The sequence below is a fragment of the Ascidia mentula genome, chromosome 1 (assembly GCF_947561715.1).
Source record: "Ascidia mentula chromosome 1, kaAscMent1.1, whole genome shotgun sequence".
NCBI classification, from domain to species: Eukaryota; Metazoa; Chordata; class Ascidiacea; order Phlebobranchia; family Ascidiidae; genus Ascidia; species Ascidia mentula.
Window position 1 is genome coordinate 14564046 of NC_138566.1, and position 27839 is coordinate 14591884.

Consider the following 27839-nt stretch of genomic DNA (forward strand, 5'->3'; position numbering starts at 1 on the left):
TGTTACCCTGGTTGGTCAATTTCTGGTTTTAATAGTAGGAAAAAAACTGGTTGCAATTGCATTATTTCCGCCCTACTGTTGCACACATGACATAGCTTTAAATGTTTACAACATGATGTGCTCGCAAGAAGTGTATATGGATGTAGTGTTTTTACAAAGCACATAGTTGTATGGTTTAGCTAGAAGACCAACTTTTCGACCTACTTTTTGCTTTCTGTTCTATTTCTGCAGTTAAAAATCTTTGAAGTAAATAGCTTCCAAGAATTGTGAATACGATAACGATTCTCACGCAACAATAGGAGTAGCAGCGCCCGCGGTTCATGTACACTGAACTAATGCGTATCAAAACCAGTCGTTTGGACGACTATAATAAAAGCTACTTACTTTGAGTCAGGATCATGGTTGCTTTTGTATCGAGTAAAAGCAACCCGGTTCCTCCTACACGAAGTGAGACAGTGAATTCTTCCACAGATGATTCTTATTTGCTGAATATTACCCAACTTTTAATTTGGGACCAAGTTAGTGCTACAAGAAGTAGTATTTCTATTTTCATGTTTATGTCAAAATTATTGTTGTAGGCGATAGAAAGTATCGTGATGGTAAGTTGGTACAGTTTATGCTACAGCATGTTTTAACGCAACTTTATAAAATTGATTATTATGAAGCTGCCACACCGTCCTTATTTTTGACAACTTTAGCTAGAATAAATGTTGTACAGATATAAAATGTCGTTCACATAACTTACGTGAATAAAAAGCAAATAGGTGCGGGTGAATATTTTAAACGTTTAACACTGACACACCGGGTTTTCCTAGAAGTTTAAAATTGCCTTCTAGTTTCGGATGAAAATCATTGATCTTTTCTTCGCCACTCGTAAACAATCAAACAAGAAAGTATTACTTCGTACTATTCAGTAAAACATTATCCACATGAAAAAGTAGCATTAACCAGTGCCTGGCAGTCTTATTTTCCTGACGGACTGGAATAACAACGGTCATAATATAGTGACTAAATCATGGAAGTCGTTATTTCCTTTTCGCGCAAATCTAATACTGAATAAATCCGGTCGTAACAAGACTAGAATTTGTCCAAAGAAAATTTCGATATTCCACTTCAATCGTAAATGTATTTTTGTGTTGGCGCCGCTTTACAGCAATAGCTTTTACACGCAGTTACCAAATATGCCACAACTTATTATCAGTCCATACCAACAAAAACGCACATTAAACAGGGCAAAGTACGGTACAATCCGATTGGTTTTACTTTAAAACAAGACGTTTAACTTCCATGATTGCCCCGTCTTGTATTCACCGCCAGTTTTGTTGGAACTTGACAATAATGCGGAGTGCGCATTCACAGAAGACGACAAGCTAAAACTAAATCACAAATAGCAACTGAAGGTGGATACGCAACACAAAGCATAGGCCGGTAAAATGAACATTGCAGAAACGAAACGACGAAAGAAGTTGCCGTAAGCGTGGCTACAAGGTTCTGAAAGTGGTTCTGTTCGCTGGTTTCATAATTCAGGTGTATGTTTACTTCGTCCATCAAAGTTCACACCAACGAGCATTAAGGTGGCCACACGTTAGGCGGCGGGAAGAGTAGGGAACTCTGCTTCATTCAACACATCTGGAGGTTGTTGTCCCTATGTCACAAAACAACAACACTTTAAACTTCGCAAATTTTTTAATTTTTTAAACAAAAACTCGGTAGTTTTACATTAAAAAAAAACAAAATTTTGCAGCACAATGCAAAATACAGCAGCAGGTTTCTGACATGCAACAGATTTGATTTAGGAGAGGATTGATAACAACTACTTTTAACGAAGCCAACCAGAGCTCTGGGTTGTCCTAACACACAAAAAAACATAAATGACAATAAAAATAACACTTACACTTCTACTATATGCACCCCCTGGAGTAGAGTTTCCCCTGTTACCACGATTTCCTCCGAATCTGCTACCCCTGTTTCCTCCACCACGACCTCTTCCAGTCTTTTGACCTCTGGTTGGATCAGTGAAGCGAATATCAACCTCAACAAAGTTTTTAGCTGCGCGCTTGTGACCATCCTGCACCAAAAAACGCTTTATGAAAACAGAATCAACACTTATTAATGTAATTCCTACTTCTGCCCCAGCTCCCATGTTTGCAGCTTCTTTGTTTGACACAGCATGCAAGATTTTCATGTTCTTCCACTTTGCATTATCTTCCCCTGCAATAACGAACCAAACAATTTTATTAGAAGTGTTAGTTTGTGGATTTTGTAGGTGAACACTTATTGGACAAATTAACATGGTGTAGGAATTGGAAACTTTGTCACTGTTCATATAAATGAGCCAACCTAACATACGTTGTTTTGTTTTCAAACACACACTATTACTCATGCAGGCATTGTTTGTTATTTAATTGTGGAATCTTTTGTCTGTTGAATACGTTGTCAAAGTGGCGGTTTCCTAGGTGAAAACTTTGTGTGGCAGAACAAACTTTTTTTCTATTGTAATACGTAGTATAAATGCAACAGTAGTGAATACGAACCTTCAAAACTTCCAATTAGAAATAACACACAAAATGTTGACTGAGAGATTGCAGGCAATATTACAAGAAACAATTTTTGGTTGAACATGTTTTGAACATGTGAAGTAAAGGCAAAGAAAACTGGTATATACATGTACCACACACAAAAGCAATCCATTACTTTGCAAACAACGTATTATTTAAATGCACTACATGATTGTCAGTGTTTTGTAAAGCTTTGCCACAACTAGTAGCATTGTAAATGGATGAATTTCTCCAAAAAAATTACACCCTACTTTTAAAAAAAATACCAAGATACTCCTATACCTGCCCCTTTATTTATGCTAGTTGCATCACTTAGCACCAATTATTACCTTCTCCAGGCTTGCGAATATTAAACTCCAATTTCTTTGTGTTGGAACTTTGCAGTGCTTTCCACTCGTCAAGCGTTAGTTCAGTCTCTGCCGGTTCTTCATTCACATTTTCATTCTTTTCATCTTCTTCTTCTTTATTCTCAGTAGTGGGAGGTTTTACATTCCTAATAAACAATATTCAAAGTTTAAACTCGTACAGCAAACCTTGGGTGACATTTGTCATACTTTTTTTCAGATTGTTCTTCGTTGTCAACTTGGTCAGCCCAATTGGTAACTTCCTCAGTACTCAATGCAGTGTTCTGCGATTCTTCGATCTCCCTGTGACAGACTTACACAAATGACATTGCAAAAACAAAATGCAGTTAATATCTTTCAAATAACATAACCACAAACATGTTATGGGAATATAAAAATCCTTTGCTGTGAACTTTGCATCTCTTTTCTGCATCATTTTTCAAGAATACTGATCCATATTTTATATTTTTTGGGGTTTATTCCTAACAATACTCACCCTCCAGGTGTTCCCCAATTTCTAGATCCTCCACCATCTCTTTTATCAGTCGGCCTGACACCGGATCTGTCACTTCCACTTCTTCTATCAAACTCACGTTTGCCGCGATCATCTCTTCCGTCACTTCTATAGTTGTTGCGATAATTTCGTTGACCGCTGTTTCCTCTGAAACCACCTCTTCCACCACGGATCCTTTCACTCCTTAGATAGAAAATTCCACTTTTAATAAACATTATATTCTCAATTACTTCGAACTGCCTAAAAACTATAATAAGCATAAAATATTCACAATAACACTGTAATAGTTGGGCCTGGCAGTTAAAAGTTTTTATTTACTTTGGGCATTGCATGTTAAAAGTGGAGAAGATATCTATCAAATTATTACATAGTGACAGTTCATAAGTCACTCATTCCATTCCATTTGCACTGTTTAAGGAATAAGCGAGTAATTTTTGTGCAATATAATTATTTCCAAACAAACATAATTAATAGAATCTAGTCCAGAGAAAGATTAAAATATATATAAACTGAGCAAACGATTGAAACACTTTAGGTCTTTGGTTTGATTGTTACAAATGAAGCGTGACAGTGTGTTTGAGATTAGGCAAATTCATCTTTGAACATCACGAATGCAAAAGGTTATGTGTTGTGGTTTCCTACAGATGCGCGTAATACCCTACTTGAATCGTTTTGAAATACTTAGTGTAGTGTTAAGTCATCTCCTTTTTCCCCGGATTGTCATAAGTAGTAGTGTAAGGATACATTTTATATGTATGGCAAAGTGCAATAAAGCATTGGTTCTCATTAGTTAACATTGCCATTTTAATCGACCCTCACAAAAGCAACATGATGGTTACATATCAGAAGAATTCTGACCCATAAAGGGACAGCGCGCAACCTGACGAGAAATGCTGTTTGCTTGTAACAGACAAATGCCAGTTTTAAACCAGTTTTAATTCAGTGTCTTTACACATCTTTTCCAAGGTAAAGCAGAAAAAAAGTTGGTGCACCTACCACCGTAAAAGTAATACACATACTTTCATGTTTAGGTAAGTAATGCATTTATGTTAACCTCTAATATGCGATGGTTTTTGCAGAGATGTTGATCATTATTTTCTGAAGCTCAACCACAACTAATGATAGTAGGGTGATTCCATATATCAGTTTAGTTACTGATATATATTGCATGCATACACTCCTCACTACCCTGTTTAATTTTTTATTTTCACTTTTGCTACATAATTTTGTGCTAATGTCGTTAGGACAGTGCTAAATTTTCCAATGTTTGCTTTGTACAATCCCATTATCCTGTAAAATTTATAAATAACAATGCAAGATTCCAAGCAAAATTGCTTAAAATTTGATTCGACACATGTAAGATTCAGTGTCAGTATTTGGATATGGTGCCAACATTCTGATCTGACCCGAATAGATTCGCCAAATATTAGCACAGATTTCATATACGTGCGAAGCCGAATATTGCGCAAGATTCGTATGCGAATATTTATTAAAGCATAATATGGTTGTGTGATACAACCGCCCAAGTTTTTGTCTTTTTCGCATGACCAATAACGGTAGCACACCGCTTATAACGCCAAGAGAACTGGTTTAGTCGTTTTTGTTATTGGTTTATCCCCACGATTGAACAAACCATGACGAAAATACTGTTGCGATTTTAGCAAAATCCCGGCGGTCTAACGTCGTTTTATAGTTCTGGGCGCTGCTCGTAACACGGGTTTTCGTCACCAAAATACAGAAGCGCATTTGAAAACAAAACAACGGAAGTCTTGTATTGTTCAACATTATATTTGGTCAATCATGATCTAACGGCTTGATTACGTTATGTCAATCAAAGTATCGTTTTTCCTAAACACTAGCGGTAAAGGCCACTGTTCGTCTGAGGAATAGTATAGACTCGGCAGAAATCAAATTTATTTGTCGTATGAAACCAAAACAATAGTTGATGGAGCAACATACTTGCGCATGTGATGCAAACGATTAACTATTATTGACGTCACACTTACATGCGAATATATTCGGGTTCGCACGAAAAATGTTTCTAATTATTCGGATTCGCACGAACCCGAATCTTTGTCCCTTTGGCACATTCCTAGTCTGGCACTAGTAGATACTGATTAAAAGGCATAGATACAATCATGACAATTATCTTTTCTGTATAAACAAGGTGCCAACTATTTTGAGATGCACTGTATTTCTCTGTGGATGTGTTATGATATATCAGTGGTGGAAACATGTGTGACTTCTGGTAGTCATTTATCTTGTTGAACAGTTATAGTATTATTTTTATTTATGCCAGACAAATATTTGCACTTTTGTTTGTATAAAAATCTAATCACTTTTTAGTTAAAACTTGGGTCTTTTAGGTCTGCAAACTTTCAGTTATTTAGTCACAGAGTCAATTTTGTGCTGTGACATAGGGAGAAAGATGCGCTTGTAGTCTCACATCCAGGCAATTAATAACGAGAGAAAATTAGAGCTGTAAATAAACAAATTTTCTCCTAAACACAAAACATTGTTGCCAGACATGATGCATTGTTACAAACCAATGGGGCATTTTCATTTGGGCAACGTTAAAATACAAAATATTTATTTTGCTGAGGTCACATTGTTGCAATAGAATGTCAGTTTCCTCACTGTGAACCAATTTTTGCGCTTTCTGAAAACCATACATGGTTCCGTTGTTAAACATGTTGGCTAACTGGGCTACTGCATGCAAATTTGGTTTGGTTTGTATGATTCTTGGCTACCCAAATTTATGTATATGTATTATTGCAAAAACATGTATTGGAGTGTTTCATAATGTCATGCAATTTTGCGCAAACACAGACATTACCTTATTCTAAAGCTCAACCCGAATTAAAAATAATTCAAAAGCGAAAAGTAGAAAAACTTTCCTTAAAAATTTAAATCTCCTTGACGTTAGTTAGGACATAAAGATGGAAACACCACCCCTTATGCTGGAGACCCTGAATTTGGAACGTCTCATAGTTTATCTCCAACTTAAATGGTGTAGCTGATTTCCACCATTAACTATTTCTTCCCAATTAATAAAAAAAATGAAAAAAGTATCCTATTGGTCACACAGACAATAGTTGTGAAAATACCAGATTGGAAAGTTGGCATTTACGCATGTAAATTCTCTTCAACTGTATACATATATATATGTTTAAAATCTGGCCATGGAGCCCTTTATTGGAGACGATGATAATTATGTTTGAAATAAATGGCATTTACAAAAATTTTTTTCAGGAAACTTGAATGAAAAGTATTTCAAAAGATACCTTTCTGTGCGGTCACGCTTAGCTCCCCTGTTGTCTCCATCTACATTTTGATCGGGCTTTGCACTTGGTGGGAGCTGGTCGTGTTTTGACTCACCAAACCGGTCTCCACCACCCCTTTTTTCATGCTGATCATTTCTTCTTCTAGGTGGTCTTCGATTTTCATCACCTTCATGTTGACGATCAGTGTTAACCTTCCTCGGACCACGGTTGGAAGGCTTGGTTGCAACAGACTTGGATTGAGGTTCTTAAATTTAAATGAGGGTACGATAATCATTATGCATGTTCATGGACCGCCACAAGTTGAAAAACAACACGTTGTCAATTACAGCCAACTTATAACACCAATAGTCATGCAGTGAATTGCACTTAACACTCTATATTGAAAAGTTTGTAAGCTTACCTGCATTTTCTTTTTTGGTTATATTCGAATCTTTGTTTTCTTTAAACTGCGCCGCTTTCTTTTGTGTTTTTTTATTGGCGTGTTGGGCCTTTTCCTGCTTTTTTTGTACACGCTCGCGTTCGCGCTGCTCCTCGAGCTGCTTTAACCGTTCTAAGGGATCGATTAATTCATCAGCGTCCGACTCGTCCTCTTCCACATTTCCGAGATCGAATCGATTACTGACATTAATACTGTACACGCCCTGTATCGCGGACATTTCTTTCGTTAAACTCCGGCTACACGCGTAGATTAAAAGAGATTTTCCGCAACCCCACGCCGTACGTCTTTCGGTTGAACACAAACAAATTGGTTTCCCTGACCCCTGACCTAAGTGGCAGTATTTGAAATTTTTTTAGACAGGGGAAAAAAACAACGAAACCGATTTACTCCAATACGTTAAAATTTGGTTTGAATTATTTCAAAAATTTTTCGATTTTACTTTAGGTATATCGATTTTTGTTACTCAAATACAGTGCAAAATTTTGTGCCCATAGCCTGTTGCAAAAGCACACTTAATTTATCTTGTTTTGGTATCATTTTTCCCGAAAAATTGAAAACGAAAACTGTAGATCTCTACCTGCATTAAACGTTTGCATCTTATCGTAGGTGAGTGCCTGTGAGTACTTTGTATTTCTAAATTCTGAATTATCATATGATAAAATGTCAATCAAAATTTATGTTACGTAATATATGTAGGTTTGTTTTCTTTGAATCGCCTGTTTTCTCTATGGCTAACGGAAACTCAGCAACAGAATAGCAGAAAAACAGACGACTTGGGATTATTTATAGTATTTTCTTATATATGTAGTCTATTAGTCCCATATGCTTCTTCAATAATTTGAAACATCATGTTTAAGATTGAAGTCACTTGTTTTTTTATTGAAAAATCGATTTTGCCTGCACGCACATCCTCAGTTTCTGCAAATACAAAATTTCAAGCAAACGAAGAAAGATTTAAATGTTAAAATAAAAATGCACATATTGAACAAAAAATTCTGTATTTTTGCCAAAACTAGACGAGCAGTCCAAAAAACACTAAAACATAGCCAGAAGTAGCCTACATAGCCTTGTTGCATCGCTCCCAACCAACTGTTAAAATACAAAGAATACAAAATATATCGTGTATGTAATTCAAATACAAAGGAAACTGATGGACAAATTGGGAATTTCCACTACATGTGGATAAATAACCATTGGAGCCAACTCCACAGACCTGCGAATACCCACTTCATAACATATTAAGCTATACGTTTAAGTTTACGAGGCTACTTACAAATGCGATTATCCTGGCTATAGGCCTACAGTTCGCTTATTATTTCATAACTTACAAAATTGCCACGTTCATACACACAGCCATGTACTGCATGGCGCGTTAAATAGAAGGATCTTTTTTACTCTCATTAATATTACCTCGATTTATACTAAGTTATTAGATTGAACATTTCCAATTGCTGCGGTCTACGTTACTGCACTTACCCTTGCAAAGAAAAGAATCGGAAATGTATTGTAATGGTATATAGTTGTAAGAAAAAAAGAAGTTGAAAAGAAGAAAGAACACTTTAGGAGTGTACCGGAACCAGAGGTGGCAGAAGTAGAAAAGAATGCCAGTGTATGAAATAAATTCAAGAACGAATTTTCCACAATAACAAATGCAAACCAGCACGTTCTGTGTTGCCGTACAAAACTACGAATTTGAGAAATTGGGCGTAAAGGTCAGTCTTTCGGTGCTCAAAAACACTTCAAAAACAGCAAACATTGTAGCTTGAAGACACGTCACTGGTCAAAATGAGAGCGTTGATTTTGCACAGAAATAAAAAATGCTTTCTGGTTGTTGAGGCAGGAGGTTTGCTAAAAGTTTGCATCAATAACTTGGAACTTAGTTCGAAAATGTTTATTTTTTAATAAAATTTCTCCAGTGTTTTGCCTGACATGCACAAACTTGTTCGGGCCGCTGGTATCGAACTGAAGAGAGAACATTGGTCTTTGACTGGAAACTTCTCTTTTAAGATGAAATTCTGGAGTCGAAATAACGTACAATTCTCCTTTTTTCTACATAAAACGCATGGAGGTTTGTGTATGTTACCAACGCTGCAACTTCTCAACCTTACCACAACACAGTTGGACGCATGTTCGTCACGACAACCCTTTAATTTTCTTTGCCTAGCATCGGCAACAATGTATTGGATTCGTCCACCATTCACATCAGAAAAACGCAGGGAAAAAGTTCCTGACTCCCATTGAATTAGTTCAAAGACTGCAGATAAATAAATGTAACTAAAGTTGTAACGACATAATTTGTTTGTCAACAACCATGCAAAAAATTGTCATTACTATTTTGCAAAATTAACAGTTGCCTGTCGACATCAATAAAATAGGAGGTCTCACCCGACAATTAGGGGAGCAATTTCATGTCAGTTTTAAGCCAGTTTGTGGTACAAATACTTACTTCGCAATGAATCATTTTCTTTGAAAATGGGAGCAGTAACAATTCCCTCATTATCAATCCACATCACCCTAGCAGCAGTTCGTAAATATGCGTAAACCTTTGTATGGCGTAGCCATGATATTGAACTTCTCTTCGTTCTGTTTAATACAAATTGTTGCTTGGACAAATTTCCTTGAGCCTTCGGAATCGAAAATTCCAGTTTCCTTATCATTGTTGAAAATTCTGCATTCCCAACGCGACTAGGTTTTGTTTCCCTTGGCATTTCGCATAGTTCTTCGTGTTTTGTACGCAACGACAACACTACAGCCAACATTTCAATTGTCAATATACATGCAACAATCGTAGCTACAGGAAAGGCCAAGCAGATGTATCTAAGTTGAACATTTGTCTTCAGTTGCTTGTCACTACCTGCAATAATCTCTTTTGATATCAGATGTATTACCAAACTGCACGTGCTCTTTGTTTCAAATTTTTTATTAAAGTCGACGTCACGCACAAACATTATCGAAGTCCTCCATCTTCCATTCAAGCATCTCGTCAATACATGTAGGCCTACCTCTCATTAGCTGACAAGTTTTATTAATTATTTCGACTATTTCCGGCAATTGGATTTTCCGAGACTTCGTGTCGACACATCACTTTATAGCATTTGTAGAAGTGTTTACAATGTATGTGAACCTCTGAAAAACTGCGCAGACTTTTGACAACCAATTTATACAAGATCTGATATCAATCATTTAAGTTGGTCGTGTTGCAGCCAAGACCTGTGTGGGCAAGAATATTACCGTAAAAAGCAGCTTTGGAGAAATATACTGTAGTTGACCAAGCAATTACAAGTCGATTATTTTGTTGCGTAAGACCTACTTCGCAGACAAACAACATCAGACACAAAAACAATGAAATGGTGGCCAATGAAATCACAAAGTTGAAAAGTGAACACCCAGAATACATTAAACATCATGATTTCTTAAGCTTCCACTGTTGAGACCTTATAATTAAGTCTTTTAAAATTTAGGCAAAATTTGAACAACTCCTTAAATTGTTTATCTACACCAATAAACACATTTATCTTCAAGCACCTCTTTTTATTGTGAGACCTGATTTTTCCTCACAGGGCAACAAGATCGGCAAGATAATAATAAGTTATATCTGCAAGTTTTGATAATAATAAGTTATATCTGCATCTGATCACTAGTCACAGAGTAGAGTACCATTCATTCGCTACTCTTCTTATTCTCGACGCAGTTTTTTTTTCTTTTTTATGTAAGACAGTTGATCAGCAGGGCCAATTTTTTGTGACCTAACAAACCTAACAAAAACATGATTGCAGGTTTTCTAAAATATGCCATTATTTTTTATTTATATATCGTGAAAATTATATGCAATTCAGCATATTATTGATAAACGTTCTGTATTTAGAATGAGTATAGGTACATCATATAATCGACTACGAAAAAAACATTATACCCTCTAATAGAATCTTCATACAAAAACCCATTATAGATATTTGCAAGCAAAACGACAGTCAAGAAGTTTTTTTTTTTTAATTTAGCAACGCTATTTGCTATTTTGCGAACCAGAGGCTCAATTAGACCAAGAACTGAATGTTTGAAACGTCCCAAAGGCTTGAATAAATGTTGGCGAGCTGAAGCTCAATCTTTATAAATGTTTGTTATGCCCCGCGACGCATCCCAAACTTTTACGTTTTTGTTAAATCACCATATAGAACAACAATAAAGTAAAGATTTGTGCGTTTTATAAGCTTCTGGAAAATAGACGTAATGATGAAAATATTCATCCGTCAGTTTTGGTTTTGTAAAATGAACAAATCAGCTGTTCATGAAAGCAAGTAGGAAAACTGGATTTAGAATTATCTTGCACGATACTAGACGGCAATGAATCAACAAATAAACAAATCTTTTTTACAACGGTGAATTTATAGCGAAAAATTATTTTATTCATTGCCGTTTTGCACACCGAATTTGATGTCAAAAACGAAAACCGAGTTTGATGTCAAAAACGAAACAATAACGGGAATTAAGTTTTTGTAACGTCGTTATGTGCAAAGTGATGATAGTACTTTTGGACTTCCCTAGTTCAACTGAATATTCTAGCCATGCAGGCTCAAATTTGAAAAAACTCTTCCACAGCCTTTGACATTTTATCACAATGAAAAAATTCAGAGTATTATTATGATGTACTGCTCCTACAAATATACTGAATCAAAATCGAACGTATACAGAAAACAGCAATAAGAAAATAAGGTCGAAAAGTGATCGATATCGATATAAGTTTTTATTCAGTCGGTGCCACAAGCGGTTCGGTTGTTATGATGTGGAATATTTAGTGCATGTCTAATTTCCTCTCTGATTTCGCCAACTCAATTTTGCGTTTGGAAACTCGGTACTTTGCGCACGCTTCACAGACCATTGAATGTCCTTTTAGCAGATGTCGTCGTGATTATGGAAGTGTCGCCAAAATTTTATGAAGCGTATAAATGTTTGTACAAAATTTCTTTTGAGATTCAATCGCTGACAACGTATCAACTACATTTATGCAAGTGCAAGTGAATGCACCAAGCAATGCGGCTCTCATGAACTGCAAATTCAAACTGATGGCACATTTCCCGGCTTCCGCACAGCGCACGACATAAATTTGACTCGCAGCGTAGTCAAAATTCGGGGTGGGGCTTTAGGAGCAAATGCGGCCTTTGGCCCAAACGTTCCATTACCATCACACACAATCATACACCTTGATTAATCACCCTAAAAGAATTTGGCGATAAACGTAAGAATTCACTGTGACGTCACACACGCTGCAATAAAATGTTGTAGAGTGGAACCAGGGCCAGATAAACAATCAGGCAAACAAGGCCTCGGGGTCGGCCAAAAGTCCAGGCCACCCAAATAACTTTATGTCGTAAGTTCAGAAATAAGACACACGGTCAAAGACAACCACTTTATCGCATCGAAAGTTTAATTAATTCACGCACAAACCGGACTTCGAAAAATTGGTGGATGATTTGTTCTTTAGCGCAATAATCCAGTACTGCGTGGAACACAAAGCAGTGAAGCCAGTACATCTAACTTGGGTGCACAAATGCATCCCAAAACATTTCATGCTATCCGGATGCGTGCCACACTTTATTGTAAAGGTAAGTGACGAAAATCGCAAATGTCGTAAAAAAGAAACTGTTCACTCTTCCTGGATATTTTTTACGTAGTTATTACTTATAGGACATTTAATTCAAAATTAATTGGGCCGACGATAACGTTTTTTTGGTGTATAAATAAAAACAACCAACATCAAAAAAAAAATTGGGGGGGGGGTCAATATTACGTCCCCACGAACCAACATGTTGGGGATGTCCCCTATAGCCCCCTCCTGGATTTTTGCCCGTGGTTCAAGTCATTGTTAGCGGCACATGCCTACAATGATATAATGGCACAATGCAATCTAGAGGGGATTTTCAAGAGGAATTGCATAAAGAACCTTCATCATCCACAGCAACTAGTTCATGAAGGACCTATATGGTATTAAATTGGAGAAATCCTGTTTCCAAGGCCCTCTGCTGTAATGCATCTAGACTGTTCCGCTTGTTTCCCAATGACTGTTGATGGGTGCTTTGACACCTTTTCAGCAACTAAATTTGATGCCATTCCATAGAGAAAAGTTGGAACTTACAAAAAAATGCAAATGAGTGGGTAGTTAAACGATTCATTTTTCTGTTCCAATTTATGTTGCATTTTTTGTCAAAATATTGACTAACCAGGGGGGCAAATGTCCCCAGGGGGTGGCTAAACCATTTTTCTAGTGACTAATTTTGATCAAAATTTGTTGATCTGGATGGATCTTTCATGAAACTATGAATGATCGGCCACCTAAACGATTCAATTTTCCACATATACAGCCAGAATTTTGTGCTCCCAAACACCCTAAAATTCGCCATGACAACAGCACAGGGATGTGCACTCATTCAACCGAAAAATTGAGCCCTATGCATCACTGGTTTGCTCTGTGACGTGCCCTTTCCATTGTGATAAACGTCTACACGGTGGACATATCCCGCCACTAGACTTATTTTCATAGAAATACCAATATGCGTCCTGAATGGAGAAAAGATTGGCCTAATACACAATTCCTAACATTTGTTTGGCAAAATATGGCAAAAGCAAACATCTCGTGTCACCAACACATTTATTTCAATATTTAAAAAATGACTTGTCCACATTTTCAGCCCAATTCATTAACCCACCTTTCATGTCACAGAAATGCACTGCAGTATCAAACTGAACAAATGTATCAAAAAATTGAACAGCTTTTTGTGAATCATTTCCAAGACGACATACAACAACAACAGGCACTACCTTTAAATTAGATGCCCGTTTCACAGTGCACACGGCCTGGTTTAATATACTTAACTTTGAACCAAAATATGTCACATCTTTTTTGTCTTGCATTTCAGTTTGACATTGTTCTAAAATTTTCACGGAAATATTAAGTGTGTTGGGTAATGAACATATTTCAAGTTCAACAGGTTCTCTTACATCAACCAAAATATGAGTTTCTGGCTTGTTCAGGTATTTCTCTTTGTAATCAATTGGATCTATTCTCTTATCCTTCGGCAATATTTTGAGTTGTAAACATTTATCAGTTGCAGTTGCACCACAAAATAATTCATAATCCGGTAAATTATTTACTGAAATGATTGGTGATTCACCACATACATCACAATCCAACTGTTGATTTCTGAGCTTGATACTTCGAAATGAACATGATAAACCATCAAATATTAAGAGCTTTTGAAAATATGAAGGAGCAATATTTACAATAATTTTTATTGCCTCTAATGCCTGAATGCAGCCAATAATTCCTGGTATCACACCCATTACACCGCCATCGGAACAATTAGTTACAGTTTCAGGTGGAGGTGGATTTGGATATAAACATCGGTAGCATGGTCCTTTGCTGTTGTTACTCTTGTAGTTATAAATGGTAAGTTGACCTTCCCAACGAAGAGCACTTCCGGAAACAAGGGGTTTTCCCAATAGCACACAAATGTCATTTAAAAGATATCTGGTGACAACGTTATCCGTTGCATCCAAAACGATATCATAACCACCAATTATTCCAGGTGCATTATTTTTGTCAAGTTTTACGCAATGTGTTTTAACAACTATTTTTGAGTTAAGTCTATGGACTGCATCAGCAGCTGATACAGCCTTTTTAGTGTGATGTTTAGCTCCATGTTCCGAGTGCAAAATTTGTCGATGCAGATTACTAGTTTCTACATCATCATAGTCTATTATTCCAATACATCCAACCCCAGCAGATGCAAGATATTGAATGGCAGGACATCCTAATCCCCCAGCACCAACAATTATGACCTTAGATTTCTGCAGTTTAACTTGACCAGTGATGCCTATTTCAGGAAGAATCATCTGTCTGCTGTATCTGCTTATATCTTCTTGTTCAAACTCTTTTCTCAAAGCAACATGATTGACACTCTCAGAATTTTGCATACTTTCAGTTGCTTTACAACCCAAGCCTATCATACACTGTTGTGGTACAAAATTGGTTTAACACAGCAGACGGCAAAACAAAGCACTCAATACGCACAGCTACAAGCTACTATTCTATACAGAGTAGGCCTACTACATTTAAACCAGAGATTTTGTTAGATTGCAATCTGCTTTGCTTGTCCTATTTATGAGTACTTTTAACCACAGTATACTTATATCATATTACGTAAGCCAAAACATACAAATATCACTTATTGGGGTTTTAGTGGAAACAAATCTTCACCACCCTCATTCTGGCAGAATTCTGGCAGAATAATTTTGCAAATTTGCCACATTTTGCAAGGTACAACAGGCATTTACTCAAAAATTGGTTTCTTTTGGATTAGAATCAAATTACAGAGATGAGCAAGCATTTCAAACCTCAAAAAACATTTAAACAAATTTTTTCGCAGCAGTATCAATCAAAAAAATCGCAAATTAAAAAAATCGCCTGGTTTTGCGATTCAGCATAATGGCGGCATGCAAAAAAACTTCCCTAATACAAAGAATTCTGCTCGGCGTTCTTGCAATAGGTGCCAATATTGACCAACATCACGAGAACGGAAATTTAATGCTCTACCACATGCAATTAACAAATTTGAAATTAAGGTGCCGGATGACCTTCAAATCGCCCATCGAAGACGACCCGCTTTTTGCGAATCAGCAGCATAATGGCGTAATGTCGGCATGCGAAAAACTTCCCTATTAAAACAATTCTGCTCGGCGTTCTTGCAATAGGTGCCAATATTGACCAATATCACGAGAACGGAAATTTAATGCTCTACCACATGCAATTAACAAATTTGAAATTAAGGTGCCGGATGACCTTCAAATCGCCCATCGAAGACGACCCGCTTTTTGCGAATCAGCAGCATAATGGCGTAATGTCGGCATGCGAAAAACTTCCCTATTAAAACAATTCTGCTCGGCGTTCTTGCAATAGGTGCCAATATTGACCAACATCACGAGAACGGAAATTTAATGCTCTACCACATGCAATTAACAAATTTGAAATTAAGGTGCCGGATGACCTTCAAATCGCCCATCGAAGACGACCCGCTTTTTGCGAATCAGCAGCATAATGGCGTAATGTCGGCATGCGAAAAACTTCCCTATTAAAACAATTCTGCTCGGCGTTCTTGCAATAGGTGCCAATATTGACCAATATCACGAGAACGGAAATTTAATGCTCTACCACATGCAATTAACAAATTTGAAATTAAGGTGCCGGATGACCTTCAAATCGCCCATCGAAGACGACCCGCTTTTTGCGAATCAGCAGCATAATGGCGTAATGTCGGCATGCGAAAAACTTCCCTATTAAAACAATTCTGCTCGGCGTTCTTGCAATAGGTGCCAATATTGACCAATATCACGAGAACGGAAATTTAATGCTCTACCACATGCAATTAATGTCGAATCTAGAATAACTGTTATACAATTTCCTTTAACGATTCTGGCAGTTACTTACAAGGGACACAAGGTAAAGTCAGGCGGTTCGTTGCAAATCAATATATCGTTACAGCCACCTCACATGAATGAAATGTCTGTGTTTGAGCAAAGTCCGTCTTTATATCAATTTAGGGTATAAAGGTTCCGCGTGATTTCTGTCAGATGCCACAGTATTACCTTCTGTAGTTTCATTTCCGTTCGATGCTCGAAGCTGCATCAGTCTATCGTAGACTAATCGTCCGTAGACTTTAATGACCCATCCGGTGAGTAGAATCGCCCAAATTCCAGCTAGTGAAATTGCATTAATCTCAACTCGTGAAAGGCCATCAGCTACTACATTTTGAAAACCACTCATAAATTCTACATCGCTTGTATACTGAGCAATATAATCCATGTGACGCTGTTGCCTGGGCGTAAAATTACTCGTTTTAGAGCGGAAAGCCTTAACCAAAGGTAAATGGTCTGAAACAACATTAAAATTCCTTCCCAGTATATCTTTAAAATGCTTTACCGCTAAATAAATTCCTAGCAACTCTCTATCAAACGTGCTATAACTTTTTTGTGCCTTATTCAAAACCTTGGAAAATAATGCAATGGGCTCCCATACGCCTTTATTGTTCTGATTCAATGACGCGCCTACAGCAAAGTTGCTTGCATCGCAAACCAACGAGAACTTGCCATTGATCTGAGGATAATGAAGAAGGACCTGATCACTGAACTTCTTTTTTATGTCCTCAAATGCATTGACTGCCTCAGGCTTCCATTCTAGCATCTTTTTGCTATTCTTTGGCTCGTTACCTAACATTACATTCAGATGACGTAGGGTGTCTGACGCATGAGGTATAAATCGCCTGTAAAAGTTAAAAATTCCCAAAAATGACCTTAACTGCGTGACGGATTCTGGCCTGGGAAAATTACGTATTACCTCTACTCTATTTTTCAAAGGCTTCAAACCATGTTCTGTTACTCGGTGTCCCAAAAAGTCAAGTTCACTTTTGCCTAAATGTGTTTTCTTCGCATTTATTAAAATTCCATAATCTGATAATCTCTGGAATAAAAGACTAAGATGCCTTTCGTGCTCTTCTTCATCTACGCTTGCAACTAATAGATCATCTACATATGCAAAGCAAAACTCTTCGAAGCCACTTACTACTTGGTTGATGTACCTCTGGAACGTTTGACTGGCACATTTCAATCCGAAGGGTAAACGACAGAATTCAAAACTTCCAAAAGGTGTTGCTATCGCAGTTTTGGGGATGGAATCCGGATGTACCGGGACCTGATAATAGGCGCTAAGAAGGTCAAGGCTACTGAACACCCGTTTTCCATGCAAATTATTAGTAAAATCGCGCAAATACGGTAACGGATATGAATCATTTTCGGTTGATACGTTTACCATCCTGTAATCGCCTACGAAGCGAAGACTACCATCCTTTTTAGGAACAACATGCAAAGGAGAAGTCCACGGACTAGAGGAAGGACGTACAATACCTTGTTCTTCCAGTTTTGCAAAGTGCTCTCTGGCGACATGTAGTGTCTCAGGCGATAACCTTCTTGGCCGACATGACACCGGTCTACCTGCAGTTACTATACGGTGCATTACATTGTGCTTTGCAGGTCGATCACATGAAATAGGTTGCGTTATCTCGGGAAAGTGTTTCAAAATGCTTTGATAACGATCAAGTTCTAACTCGTCGTTATCCTTGTGTGCGGTACCTTCCACGGTAACGACATTCGTGTGACGAAACATGGGCTCGCCGGTTTGCGTGTCAGTATTACATTTAGTTGCAGTAGAAAAGCGTTTGGCGGGTTTGTCATCTATTGCCTTTACGCTGCGCAGCAAGCGTTTGCGGTTTATATCAACCAGCAGCTTAAAATTATTCAAAAAATCGGCGCCTAAAATGCAAGAGTCCACGTCACAAACAAGAAAGGTCCACGTAAAGCGACCAACACTAAAGTTAAGGGACAATTTTATTTCCCCATAAGATTGAAATTCGTTACCCAGCGCGCACTTCATTTTTACAGGTAAACTAGGATAAAATTCACTCGCTAAGTTGCGGGGAATAAGACTTAAAGCACTGCCAGTATCTACAAGAAAATTAAGTTTGTGATTCCTATCAAAAATGGTGAAAGTGCTAGAATGTTTTTCGCCCCTGACATTGTTCACCCTTAATGAGAGGGACGCTGCCCGTTTTTTGGATGATTAAAAGAACAGGGCGGAATACAATTATATGCATGCGAACCATCATTGCTGTGATAATAACACAAGTCGGAAGGTGGCGCCTGTGAGAAGCGCGGTCGTTGGAAGTCCCGTCCGCCATTAAAGTTGGTTTGCCTCGGGCGTGGTCGAGCAGTAAAATCTCGTCGTTGTGGTGGTCGATAATCGTTGTTGCGTGCGGCAAAGCTTCCGGACCTATGATATCCGCCATTTTGCCCTCTTGGTGCCTGAAATCGGGGAGTTGCGGAAGTTACAGTTTGAGCCGATTTTAACGCCTGTAACTCTTCGGTCATTTCCCTTAGACGCCTCTCCATATTATCATTTATTACCATTTGAGTGCTGGCAAAAATGTTTTTGGAATCCGAGACGTTATGTGGAACATGCTGTTTATTAACCACTTGTTGTGACTGAAACTTACCTGGTTCGCTAATCAACATTATGTGATCAGCTTTTTCAGCCAATGAATCAACTGACAAACCATATTCAGGTGCCAATATCATTCTGATATGGGCAGGCAGTCTGTCATAAAACAACTTTTTTAATAATTTTTCCGCATCTGGACTTAAATCTTGGTAATTACCCAAGAGAACTTTCATGCGATTTAAAAGTACACTTGGACGCTTATTTTCCAGCGCAAGATCGTGAAATAATTCATGTACTTCCGTTATGGGGTTACTATCAAATGCCTTTAAAAGGGCTTGTTTTAAATCACCATAAGAGCGACGACCAACCTTACCCAAAATAACATGACCAACCCGTTGAGCTTGTTCTTGGTTGAGGGAAGTAATGGTTAAGTTGAATTTCTCGTCGTCAGATGTTATTTGATGGTTCTGAAAAATACCTTCAACAGTCGCTAACCACAACTTTACAGCATCCTGCCACATTGAGGGTAATTTTACTTTCGCTGCCATAGGTGTGAAAGGTGCAGTTCGGCTAGAGGAAAAATGCGGTGCGGACACACCTGGATAACAAGGCGTTGAAAACGGTGCCTGATCCCGGGGCAGAAACATGGATGCGGCCTGGTCATTAATTCCAGGGGGTGCAAAACAACTCGAGCGAGGCTGAGCTATAGAATATGTTGATTCGGGATTTGCAGCGAATGGCCTAATAGTCGCTTTGATAATGCTGTTGAATAATGCGGCGCGGCACTGCCTGTAGCGTACAAACCGCAACTGAACAAATCGTTACCTTGCAAATCATCAACATTATCGCTGTTACTCGAACTCATGTCTGTCTCAGTAGCTGCGTGAGATGTAGCATCGAAATTACCTGGTGTGACCAACGGGTCTGACTTTCCAACCCCTTTGAATTTCATCGCACTTTTTATAAATTGCGGAATTACACCAGAAGCCTTGTGCGACATAGTTAAAGCGCGTAAAAAAAATGTTTAGTCAGAAGGTTAAAATGCCCATTCAAATATCACGTCTTTGGGTGTCACCAAATTTATGTAGGGAAGTTTTTCGCATGCCGACATTACGCCATTATGCTGCTGATTCGCAAAAAGCGGGTCGTTTTCGATGGGCGATTTGAAGGTCATCCGGCACCTTAATTTCAAATTTGGTAATTGTATGTGGTAGAGCATTAAATTTCCGTTCTCGTGATATTGGTCAATATTGGCACCTATTGCAAGAACGCCGAGCAGAATTGTTTTAATAGGGAAGTTTTTCGCATGCCGACATTACGCCATTATGCTGCTGATTCGCAAAAAGCGGGTCGTCTTCGATGGGCGATTTGAAGGTCATCCGGCACCTTAATTTCAAATTTGTTAATTGCATGTGGTAGAGCATTAAATTTCCGTTCTCGCGATATTGGTCAATATTGGCACCTGTTGCAAGAACGCCGAGCAGAATTGTTTCAATAGGGAAGTTTTTCGCATGCCGACATTACGCCATTATGCTGCTGATTCGCAAAAAGCGGGTCGTCTTCGATGGGCGATTTGAAGGTCATCCGGCACCTTAATTTCAAATTTGTTAATTGCATGTGGTAGAGCATTAAATTTCCGTTCTCGTGATATTGGTCAATATTGGCACCTATTGCAAGAACGCCGAGCAGAATTCTTTGTATTAGGGAAGTTTTTTGCATGCCGCCATTATGCTGAATCGCAAAACCAGGCGATTTTTTTAATTCGCGATTTTTTTGATTGATACAGCTGCGAAAAAATTTGTTTAAATGTTTTTTGAGGTTTGAAATGCTTGCTCATCTCTGTAATTTGATTCTAATCCAAAAGAAACCAATTTTTGAGTAAATGCCTGTTGTACCTTGCAAAATGTGGCAAATTTGCAAAATTATTCTGCCAGAATGAGGGTGGTTAAATCTTCATAAGCAGTGGTTGGATCATGCGTGTCGTGGTTCTGCGCCGTTGTGATCATGCGTGACGGAGTACGGTGCCAGAATGATCACACGTTTATACGCTTGGGAACAATTTAACCATAGTATACTCACATAAGAGTATACTATGATTTAACTTTTCAGTGTAAAATAAAGTTAAAGGTTTGTGGTCAGTTTCGATTCTGAATTTTAGCCCGTTACCATACTGATGGAAAGGTTCGCAAGCGAACGTAATTGCAAGCAACTCTTTCTTAATCTGAGCCAGTGTTTCTTAACCTTTTTTGGATCACGAACCCCTAAAACATTTTTTGAAAAGCTATGGACCCCTTTGCGAAGAACACATTGCAAATGTCGAAATTAGGTTTTAATCAAAGGCGGTTTCGCAATTGCTCAAACTATTCGAGGTGCATGTTAGGCTACCGTTTTGGCCTGATCAAGTGGAAACGAGGACAGAGGAAAATTCGTGGACAGCGAAACCTTATGGACAGAGGAAAATACGTGGATTTTGGGGATAATTGTATTTCGTTTCATGGACCCCTTAATGCATCTTCTCGGACCCCTTGGGGGTTCATGAACCCCAGGTTAAGAACCCCTGATCTAAGCATACCTGCTGGTTACTGCATTAGTCATAGCAGGCGCTCCACTGCAGTTAGCACGACGAAACAAAATTACCTCGTTTTAGCGAATTAGTTTAATCCAGCATTTGATCCAAATTCGAGAGGGGCGGATCTAATTTTGGCTCGGATTAAATGACCAACTCTTTATGCTTAATCCGCTTTCAGGGATCGAAAAAGCAAGAACGGAAAAATGGGTTATTGTATGCATTTCAAACAACTCCACTACAACAAACGTGTACTTTTCTTTGTTTAGTTTTAACTACACTTAACTAAAACAGCTATTGATCGTATTCCTCTTCCCCATAGCTTCCCCATAGGCTACAACAATACTTACTGCGAGGTTGTGTGTTACATTTGTTGCCGGACTGTATATTGAACCGATGTTTTAAAATCACTTCATGTCATAATGTTGGAACTGCTTGAAAAAGGTGCATATTAACCGACCTGATTCTGACAGTTGCAGAACTGAAAGGTTGAATTGGCAATGGGCTTAAATTCTACACAACATTTTATGCTCCGGGAACCCCCACAATGACGCTTATAAAGCTCACCCACAAACACACGAAGATGGAAAGCAAAAACAAGCCAAACAAAACTAATTTCAAAGAATTTTGTTTTAACGTCATCAGTGCCACATGCGCTGTTATAGGCTCGTCGATAGTCTTTTGCTTACGGCTTTGTCTTGGGCAGACATGCAAATGTTCCTGCATGCAGGTAAGTCGTGTGAAATATTAAACATTTAGCGTATCATAATTGTTTCTATTCCTACAGAGGTGTCCTTAGTCCACCGTGGAGAAACCCTGGCGTAAAACAAACCATTACATTTTGTGCGATAAATTTACTACACAAACAGGAAGGAAACAAAAAGTTTGTCTCGAACCAAACAAGTTTTTTTCTTAAAAGTTTGTCTCGAACCAAACGAGTTAGGATTAAGACTACACATGGGTCCCTGGCCAGAATGTGCGTTGGTAGATTTGATGTCACAAGCCTTCCTAAATATTCTACACAATGTTAACCAACTTTGTAGAAGGTTTTGGTGGTGTATTATGCAATATTACATGCACACACAATGTACCAATTGAAAGTTTTTTTACCAATTTCAGTTAAAACACACAAGCATGTAAACATGAAATTAACAGTAACAGAATGTTTTAAATTACGACACAGAAAATTTTAATTACACAAATATTTTTATGAATACATGACACACAACACAAATTTCTGAGTATTTTGACACACAAAAACTTCAAAACTGTTTTGGTCAGTTATCCTTTTTTTCATCACTACTGGCAGCAATTGATAATGGGTTTGTTTCGCCAGTGGTACCAAATTCATTAACACGTTTGGGATCAACACGGTACGCATATCTCTGATAAAGATAAATGAAAAACACTATGTCATCTCGAAAACATCCAACCCTGTATAAAGTTGGCATTTTTATGACAAATGCAAAAATGTCATCTATAAAAGTATTTAATGCTTTATATGTAAGCATTCTCCATGGAAGGTGGGCAACAGACTTCAGTTTGTAATTTATAAAAAGTTGGGGCGTCATCATTATAAATCCAAAGGTCAAAAGAAAACCATACAACATACTAAGCACATAAGAGTAGACACCTTTATGCTCATCATATATCAATGAATAGACAGCATATGCAACTAAAAGGGGAAAAAGAGCAAAACCCAAATACTTAAAAGCTAACTGATCGTATTTTTTAGTTTCAGATTGAACATATGTTGATTTATCACAAAATGATATTTTGGGAATTAAGCCAAACCATCGGTTATTCCAATCGATAGTAACTGAAACAACTTTGGTGATTTTCCATGCATCAATTAGGCAGCCAACAAATAGACTTACTTTAATGATGAAATTAGTGTCATTGTCCATAACATACAATAGCACCACCAATGTTTGAAACACTCCAAAAATAACTGAACGAACAGACAAACCCTCCAGAGTTTTTCTGGATTTCCAAAACTGGATGTCATTTTTAAAAGCAAGGAACTCAAAAACGCTGTGCACAAGTGAGACAATTACTGTAAGACCCAACATATAAGGGTTTGTTTCCAATATTGCTTCCTTTAAAGAGTCCTTATCTTCCTCAGAATCTTGGACGTAGTCTTCCCCAAGCATGTTGAACCACTGATTGCGCATATTTTGTGATGCATACATTTGCAACTTAAACAGACTGATGGGTTGAAAAGTTAGACACAGTTGAACTTCCTTCAGGGAATCATTAATCGGAACATAATCACGTAGTAAATTCCAATAATCATTTAAAAACACAATTGGTTCATAAACCATGGGGTCATTTTTTTTGAAGCGGACATATTGATCTAATGGTGGTGGAACTTTTCCCTGCGACCATGGGGTCAAATCTGCAACCAAGTTTATGGTCAAGTTTGGATGCCAGTGGGAAACAATTTCCTTGCTCCCATGCTCTTCCAGTCTCTTTAACAACTCTGGATCAGTTTTTGTTTCCCCTGTAAGTAGGTTCTGGGTCTTCTTGATTGTTCGTTTTTTGAATTTATTCAACTGCTTTGAAATATACATGGTGTAATATTCAGAAAAGGGATCTCCCATGCTTTTGTCGGGGACATATCCGCTCTTTGTAAAGAACACATGCAAAAACAAAGAGCCATTAGATTGGACATTTGGAGATAATGCAATACTACTATTAAATGTGTAGGTGGCATCTAAATTGGGCCCAGTATCCCATGCTCCATATACAATGGAATCTTCGGCCCACAGTAAACTGGAAGCATCATTAAACTTCGTAAATTTTTCTTCTTCATTTATGAACACCCAAATTGACACTTCATCTCCATACGAAAATAAGTTGGTTGCAGCAACAGAAGGTTTGTCTGTATTATCTGTCTTGTTTCCACCTCCTCTTAGCCATGACATAAACATCCACATCAGAAAGAAACGAAACAAAACCCCACTGATGACATTCCAAGTACTCTGCGGAGTTGCTTGTTGTTCATTGGGAGAAGCAGCATTATCATTAGAAACTTGAGCGGCATTATCATTAGAAACTTGAACAGCATCAGCCATAACTACTTTGGTTTAAATATGCTACAATAAGAGAAATAAGTTTAGTCACAAATAAACAGTATGCACATCTCACATTGCAACTATAAGCACATAATAGATATTATAATAATAAATTGTTTACTACAGTACAAAACATCAATCAACTATCAGCGTTACAAACAACTGGGGCTTAATTCACACAACACAAAGAACTTGTACAATCAACAGATAATGCAAAAGTCCAACATTGCATGAGTTATTTATGAATTACTTTCACTTTCATCTGCGGGTGATTTTGATTTCAGAGGAGTCTTACTTGACTTGAATGAGGCAGCACCACCAGCAGGAGCTTTATTCAATAGGGAATTAAAAAAACTCGCCAACATTCGCTCATTGCTTGCACCTGGCTTTGCATCCAATTTTATGGGTTTAGGCATTCCAACACTTCCAACAGGGTTAATTCCACCATCTTTAATGGGCTTTGAACCACCCAACGCCTTACCTGATGCAGATGCCTTTGCTAATGCAGCCTGGGCTTTGCTCAGAAAAACTTGTTCTTCATCAGCTGTAACTTCTTTCATGTCTTGCACGTACAATCTTGTACTTGGAGGTTTTGCTATTACAGATTCAAAACAATCATCCGCATTGAGTTTTGAAAAGTTGTCTTTGAGTATGTTAATTTTGCCTTCACTATCCCAACCTGAAGGAATAAACACAGCATCTCTTTCTATAACAGATGCCATATTTTCAAATGAAAAGTTGTACAATTTATGTAAAATGTATTTCTTTAAAATATCAATGTTTTTGCTCTCTTTGATTGATGTATAAACTAAAGCTGCTCCATATCTTAGACAAAACCTACGGAGGTAACATTGAATAAAATCAAAATGCTCCTCCTTAAAATCAAAATCCAGTTCCAATGTTTCCATGCAGTCGCACTTTGTACAAACTATGATCAGAGGAATAGCCAGGTTTTCAGATAAAGTAACTTTACCAGAAACAGTACCAGGTTGATCTGATGGTGTTGATTTTACTTTGCTTTGTGTTGCCACTTCAGAAGGCTCCGTGTAATTTAAAAACTCACTTTTAACTTTCTCCTTCAGGTCATCAATTTCCACTGCAGACAAACCAATGTTGCTGATGTGATCATACACAACATTAACCCATTTCTGCAAACTCTCCGGAATGTTCCATGGCTGAGACATATCCACAACTACTAAAGCCACTGACTGTGATACCATGGACTTGGGCAAAGCAAAATCAAGAAGGTTTCTGTGAGCAAGATGCCCATCAACAATCCATACACGACAGAGACCACTTTCATCAACATCCTCATCTTGGACTTCAATGGCTTGAAAATCAAGTGCAGATCCACGATGTGACTTCTCTAGACCTTGCAGCTTTGTGGTCAATACAGATTTTCCACTTAGGTCATTTCCAAGAACAACAATACTTTTGTCTACCAGCAGAGATGTATTTACAGAATTAGTCGAGGTGTCACTTAAAAGTGTAGACCAAATATTGGAGCCTCCACTTTTGTTGTGTTTATCCATAATCGTAGGGGTGTCAGTTACAGGAGCCATTGCGAAGATGACAATATATTTTTTTAAAGCAAAGCTTCTCAATAAGTTGCCCTGAATTCGCAACAAAAGTAAATGAAGTATTATTAGATTTAAAACAATGTGATTTTTTCTGTGATGCTTTAATCAGTTTTACTTTATGTCACTTTATAATTGCATTTGGGGATGTCTGATATATGATCAGAGCCAATACTGGAGCAGCTCTATCGCATTGTTTATAAATTACTTTATTCAAATGTTTATCATTCTTTATAGAGAAACATGACAGTTTCTATCATCACTAGTATACTATCCAGACATGCCAAACTATACTTTTTAACTGTATTTGATTCTTCAAATAGGTTCTTTAACACAGAGTAAAACAAAACTGTGAAACATCACAACAAATAATTGCTCGAGTTATGGGATAAAAAAGACACATATTCCATTTTATGAAAGGACAGGTTGTGCACAATTATCAATGTCCATGATAAGTCAATTGGAACTTTTAAGTTGGTTGCTTTGTGACATAACATAACGCAACGTTTTGAATGTTTGCATCTTAACATGATAGTTATTTGAGACCCGCTTAATTTATTGACAAAAAAAATATTTTATTCTTTAATTATTGACTTATGACTAAACGAAAGCATGTCACCTCATGTCAATCACCTGTTATTGCAACTAAAACCTATCAATACTTTTCACACAAAATATCATGTATCAGATGAAAACCACTAGTATTGTACAACCCTAAATAGCATTAATTAGTGGCAGGCGATTAGTGTCAATGTGATATTTTACTTGATATCATAAATAATATTTCAGTCTAGTCAAAAAATGCCTTACTCAAACAAAATGTATGTTTGGAAACATGAAAACAACATACATTTATGAAATCTTTCACTGCATGAAACTAAAAAAACTTGTGCCTAATTATTAGGGATGTACAAAATTGAGAAAGATTCGGGTCTGTGTGAACACAAATAAACAAGAAACACAAACCCGAATAAATTCATATGCGTTACGTCCGCAATGGGTTAGTTGGCCGGCATCATGCGATCAAATATGTCCAACTTATTATTGTTTTGTTACAAAACGACAAACTGATTACAGACAGTTGATTTCTGCTAAGACGGTGTAAAGTTTCCAGAAACTAACAAACTGGCCTACCGGTAAAAAACAAACAATGACTGCCAGTGATTGGGAAAGATGATACTATGAGACTGTAATAATACCAAATAACACCAGTTTGTGAGACATGGCCAGGTTTTCATGCGTATTTACTTATGGTTGAAACTGGAACAAAGTTTATCTAAATTAACAAGAACTCATCAATTTGTTGACAAATTTTATCCCACAGTTTCAATCCCGCACAAAATACAACATATATAAATGTAATATGCCAGTAACATTGCCTTCACACTGTATGCTGGGTCGCTAGACACTGAATTTTTCAGTTGTTTTATAAAAATTGCT

General features: G+C 37.6%; 5 protein-coding genes and 1 pseudogene across 5 annotated transcripts; all 6 read right to left on the reverse strand.

Moving 5' to 3' along the window:
- Positions 1 to 1095: 1095 nt before the first annotated feature.
- LOC145901568 (uncharacterized) lies at positions 1096 to 7442 on the reverse strand. Its single transcript, XM_082989304.1, has 8 exons — positions 7101 to 7442; positions 6701 to 6944; positions 3399 to 3599; positions 3113 to 3205; positions 2888 to 3051; positions 2126 to 2211; positions 1895 to 2068; positions 1096 to 1645 (listed from the first exon to the last, which is right to left on the reverse strand). Exons 1-8 carry the CDS (start codon positions 7354 to 7356, stop codon positions 1586 to 1588), a joined length of 1278 nt encoding a protein of 425 aa, XP_082845430.1. The 5' UTR covers positions 7357 to 7442; the 3' UTR covers positions 1096 to 1585.
- A 1286-nt stretch (positions 7443 to 8728) lies between these two features.
- Positions 8729 to 10019, reverse strand: LOC145913065 (uncharacterized). Its single transcript, XM_083000588.1, has 3 exons — positions 9586 to 10019; positions 9248 to 9393; positions 8729 to 9188 (listed from the first exon to the last, which is right to left on the reverse strand). Exons 1-3 carry the CDS (start codon positions 9896 to 9898, stop codon positions 8988 to 8990), a joined length of 660 nt encoding a protein of 219 aa, XP_082856714.1. The 5' UTR covers positions 9899 to 10019; the 3' UTR covers positions 8729 to 8987.
- A 3670-nt stretch (positions 10020 to 13689) lies between these two features.
- LOC145906557 (adenylyltransferase and sulfurtransferase MOCS3-like) lies at positions 13690 to 15136 on the reverse strand. Its single transcript, XM_082993993.1, has one exon. It carries the CDS (start codon positions 15105 to 15107, stop codon positions 13788 to 13790), a length of 1320 nt encoding a protein of 439 aa, XP_082850119.1. The 5' UTR covers positions 15108 to 15136; the 3' UTR covers positions 13690 to 13787.
- Positions 15137 to 18767: 3631 nt separating this feature from the next.
- LOC145887882 (uncharacterized) lies at positions 18768 to 20179 on the reverse strand (annotated as a pseudogene).
- A 2612-nt stretch (positions 20180 to 22791) lies between these two features.
- LOC145889426 (putative lipid scramblase CLPTM1) lies at positions 22792 to 24844 on the reverse strand. Its single transcript, XM_082980748.1, has one exon. It carries the CDS (start codon positions 24820 to 24822, stop codon positions 23023 to 23025), a length of 1800 nt encoding a protein of 599 aa, XP_082836874.1. The 5' UTR covers positions 24823 to 24844; the 3' UTR covers positions 22792 to 23022.
- On the reverse strand, positions 24844 to 26440 carry LOC145890390 (cytoplasmic dynein 1 light intermediate chain 2-like). The gene has a single exon (XM_082981773.1). It carries the CDS (start codon positions 26382 to 26384, stop codon positions 25062 to 25064), a length of 1323 nt encoding a protein of 440 aa, XP_082837899.1. The 5' UTR covers positions 26385 to 26440; the 3' UTR covers positions 24844 to 25061.
- Positions 26441 to 27839: the final 1399 nt, after the last annotated feature.

Bases quoted from the DNA above. Each gene is read 5' to 3' on its own strand.
- LOC145901568 (XM_082989304.1), bottom strand. From the start codon at position 7,356: ATGTCCGCGATACAGGGCGTGTACAGTATTAATGTCAGTAATCGATTC. The intron at 3,600-6,700 runs GTATCTTTTGAA...TTTCTATCTAAG, and splicing joins AAGCGTGACCGCACAGAAAG to GAGTGAAAGGATCCGTGGTG. The intron at 3,206-3,398 runs GTGAGTATTGTT...AGTCTGTCACAG, and splicing joins AATTGGGGAACACCTGGAGG to GGAGATCGAAGAATCGCAGA.
- LOC145913065 (XM_083000588.1), bottom strand. From the start codon at position 9,898: ATGTTGGCTGTAGTGTTGTCGTTGCGTACAAAACACGAAGAACTATGC. The intron at 9,394-9,585 runs GTAAGTATTTGT...ATTTATCTGCAG, and splicing joins AGAAAATGATTCATTGCGAA to TCTTTGAACTAATTCAATGG. The intron at 9,189-9,247 runs GTAAGGTTGAGA...CGTTTTATGTAG, and splicing joins ATGCGTCCAACTGTGTTGTG to AAAAAAGGAGAATTGTACGT.
- LOC145906557 (XM_082993993.1), bottom strand. From the start codon at position 15,107: ATGCAAAATTCTGAGAGTGTCAATCATGTTGCTTTGAGAAAAGAGTTT.
- LOC145889426 (XM_082980748.1), bottom strand. From the start codon at position 24,822: ATGGCTGATGCTGTTCAAGTTTCTAATGATAATGCCGCTCAAGTTTCT.
- LOC145890390 (XM_082981773.1), bottom strand. From the start codon at position 26,384: ATGGCTCCTGTAACTGACACCCCTACGATTATGGATAAACACAACAAA.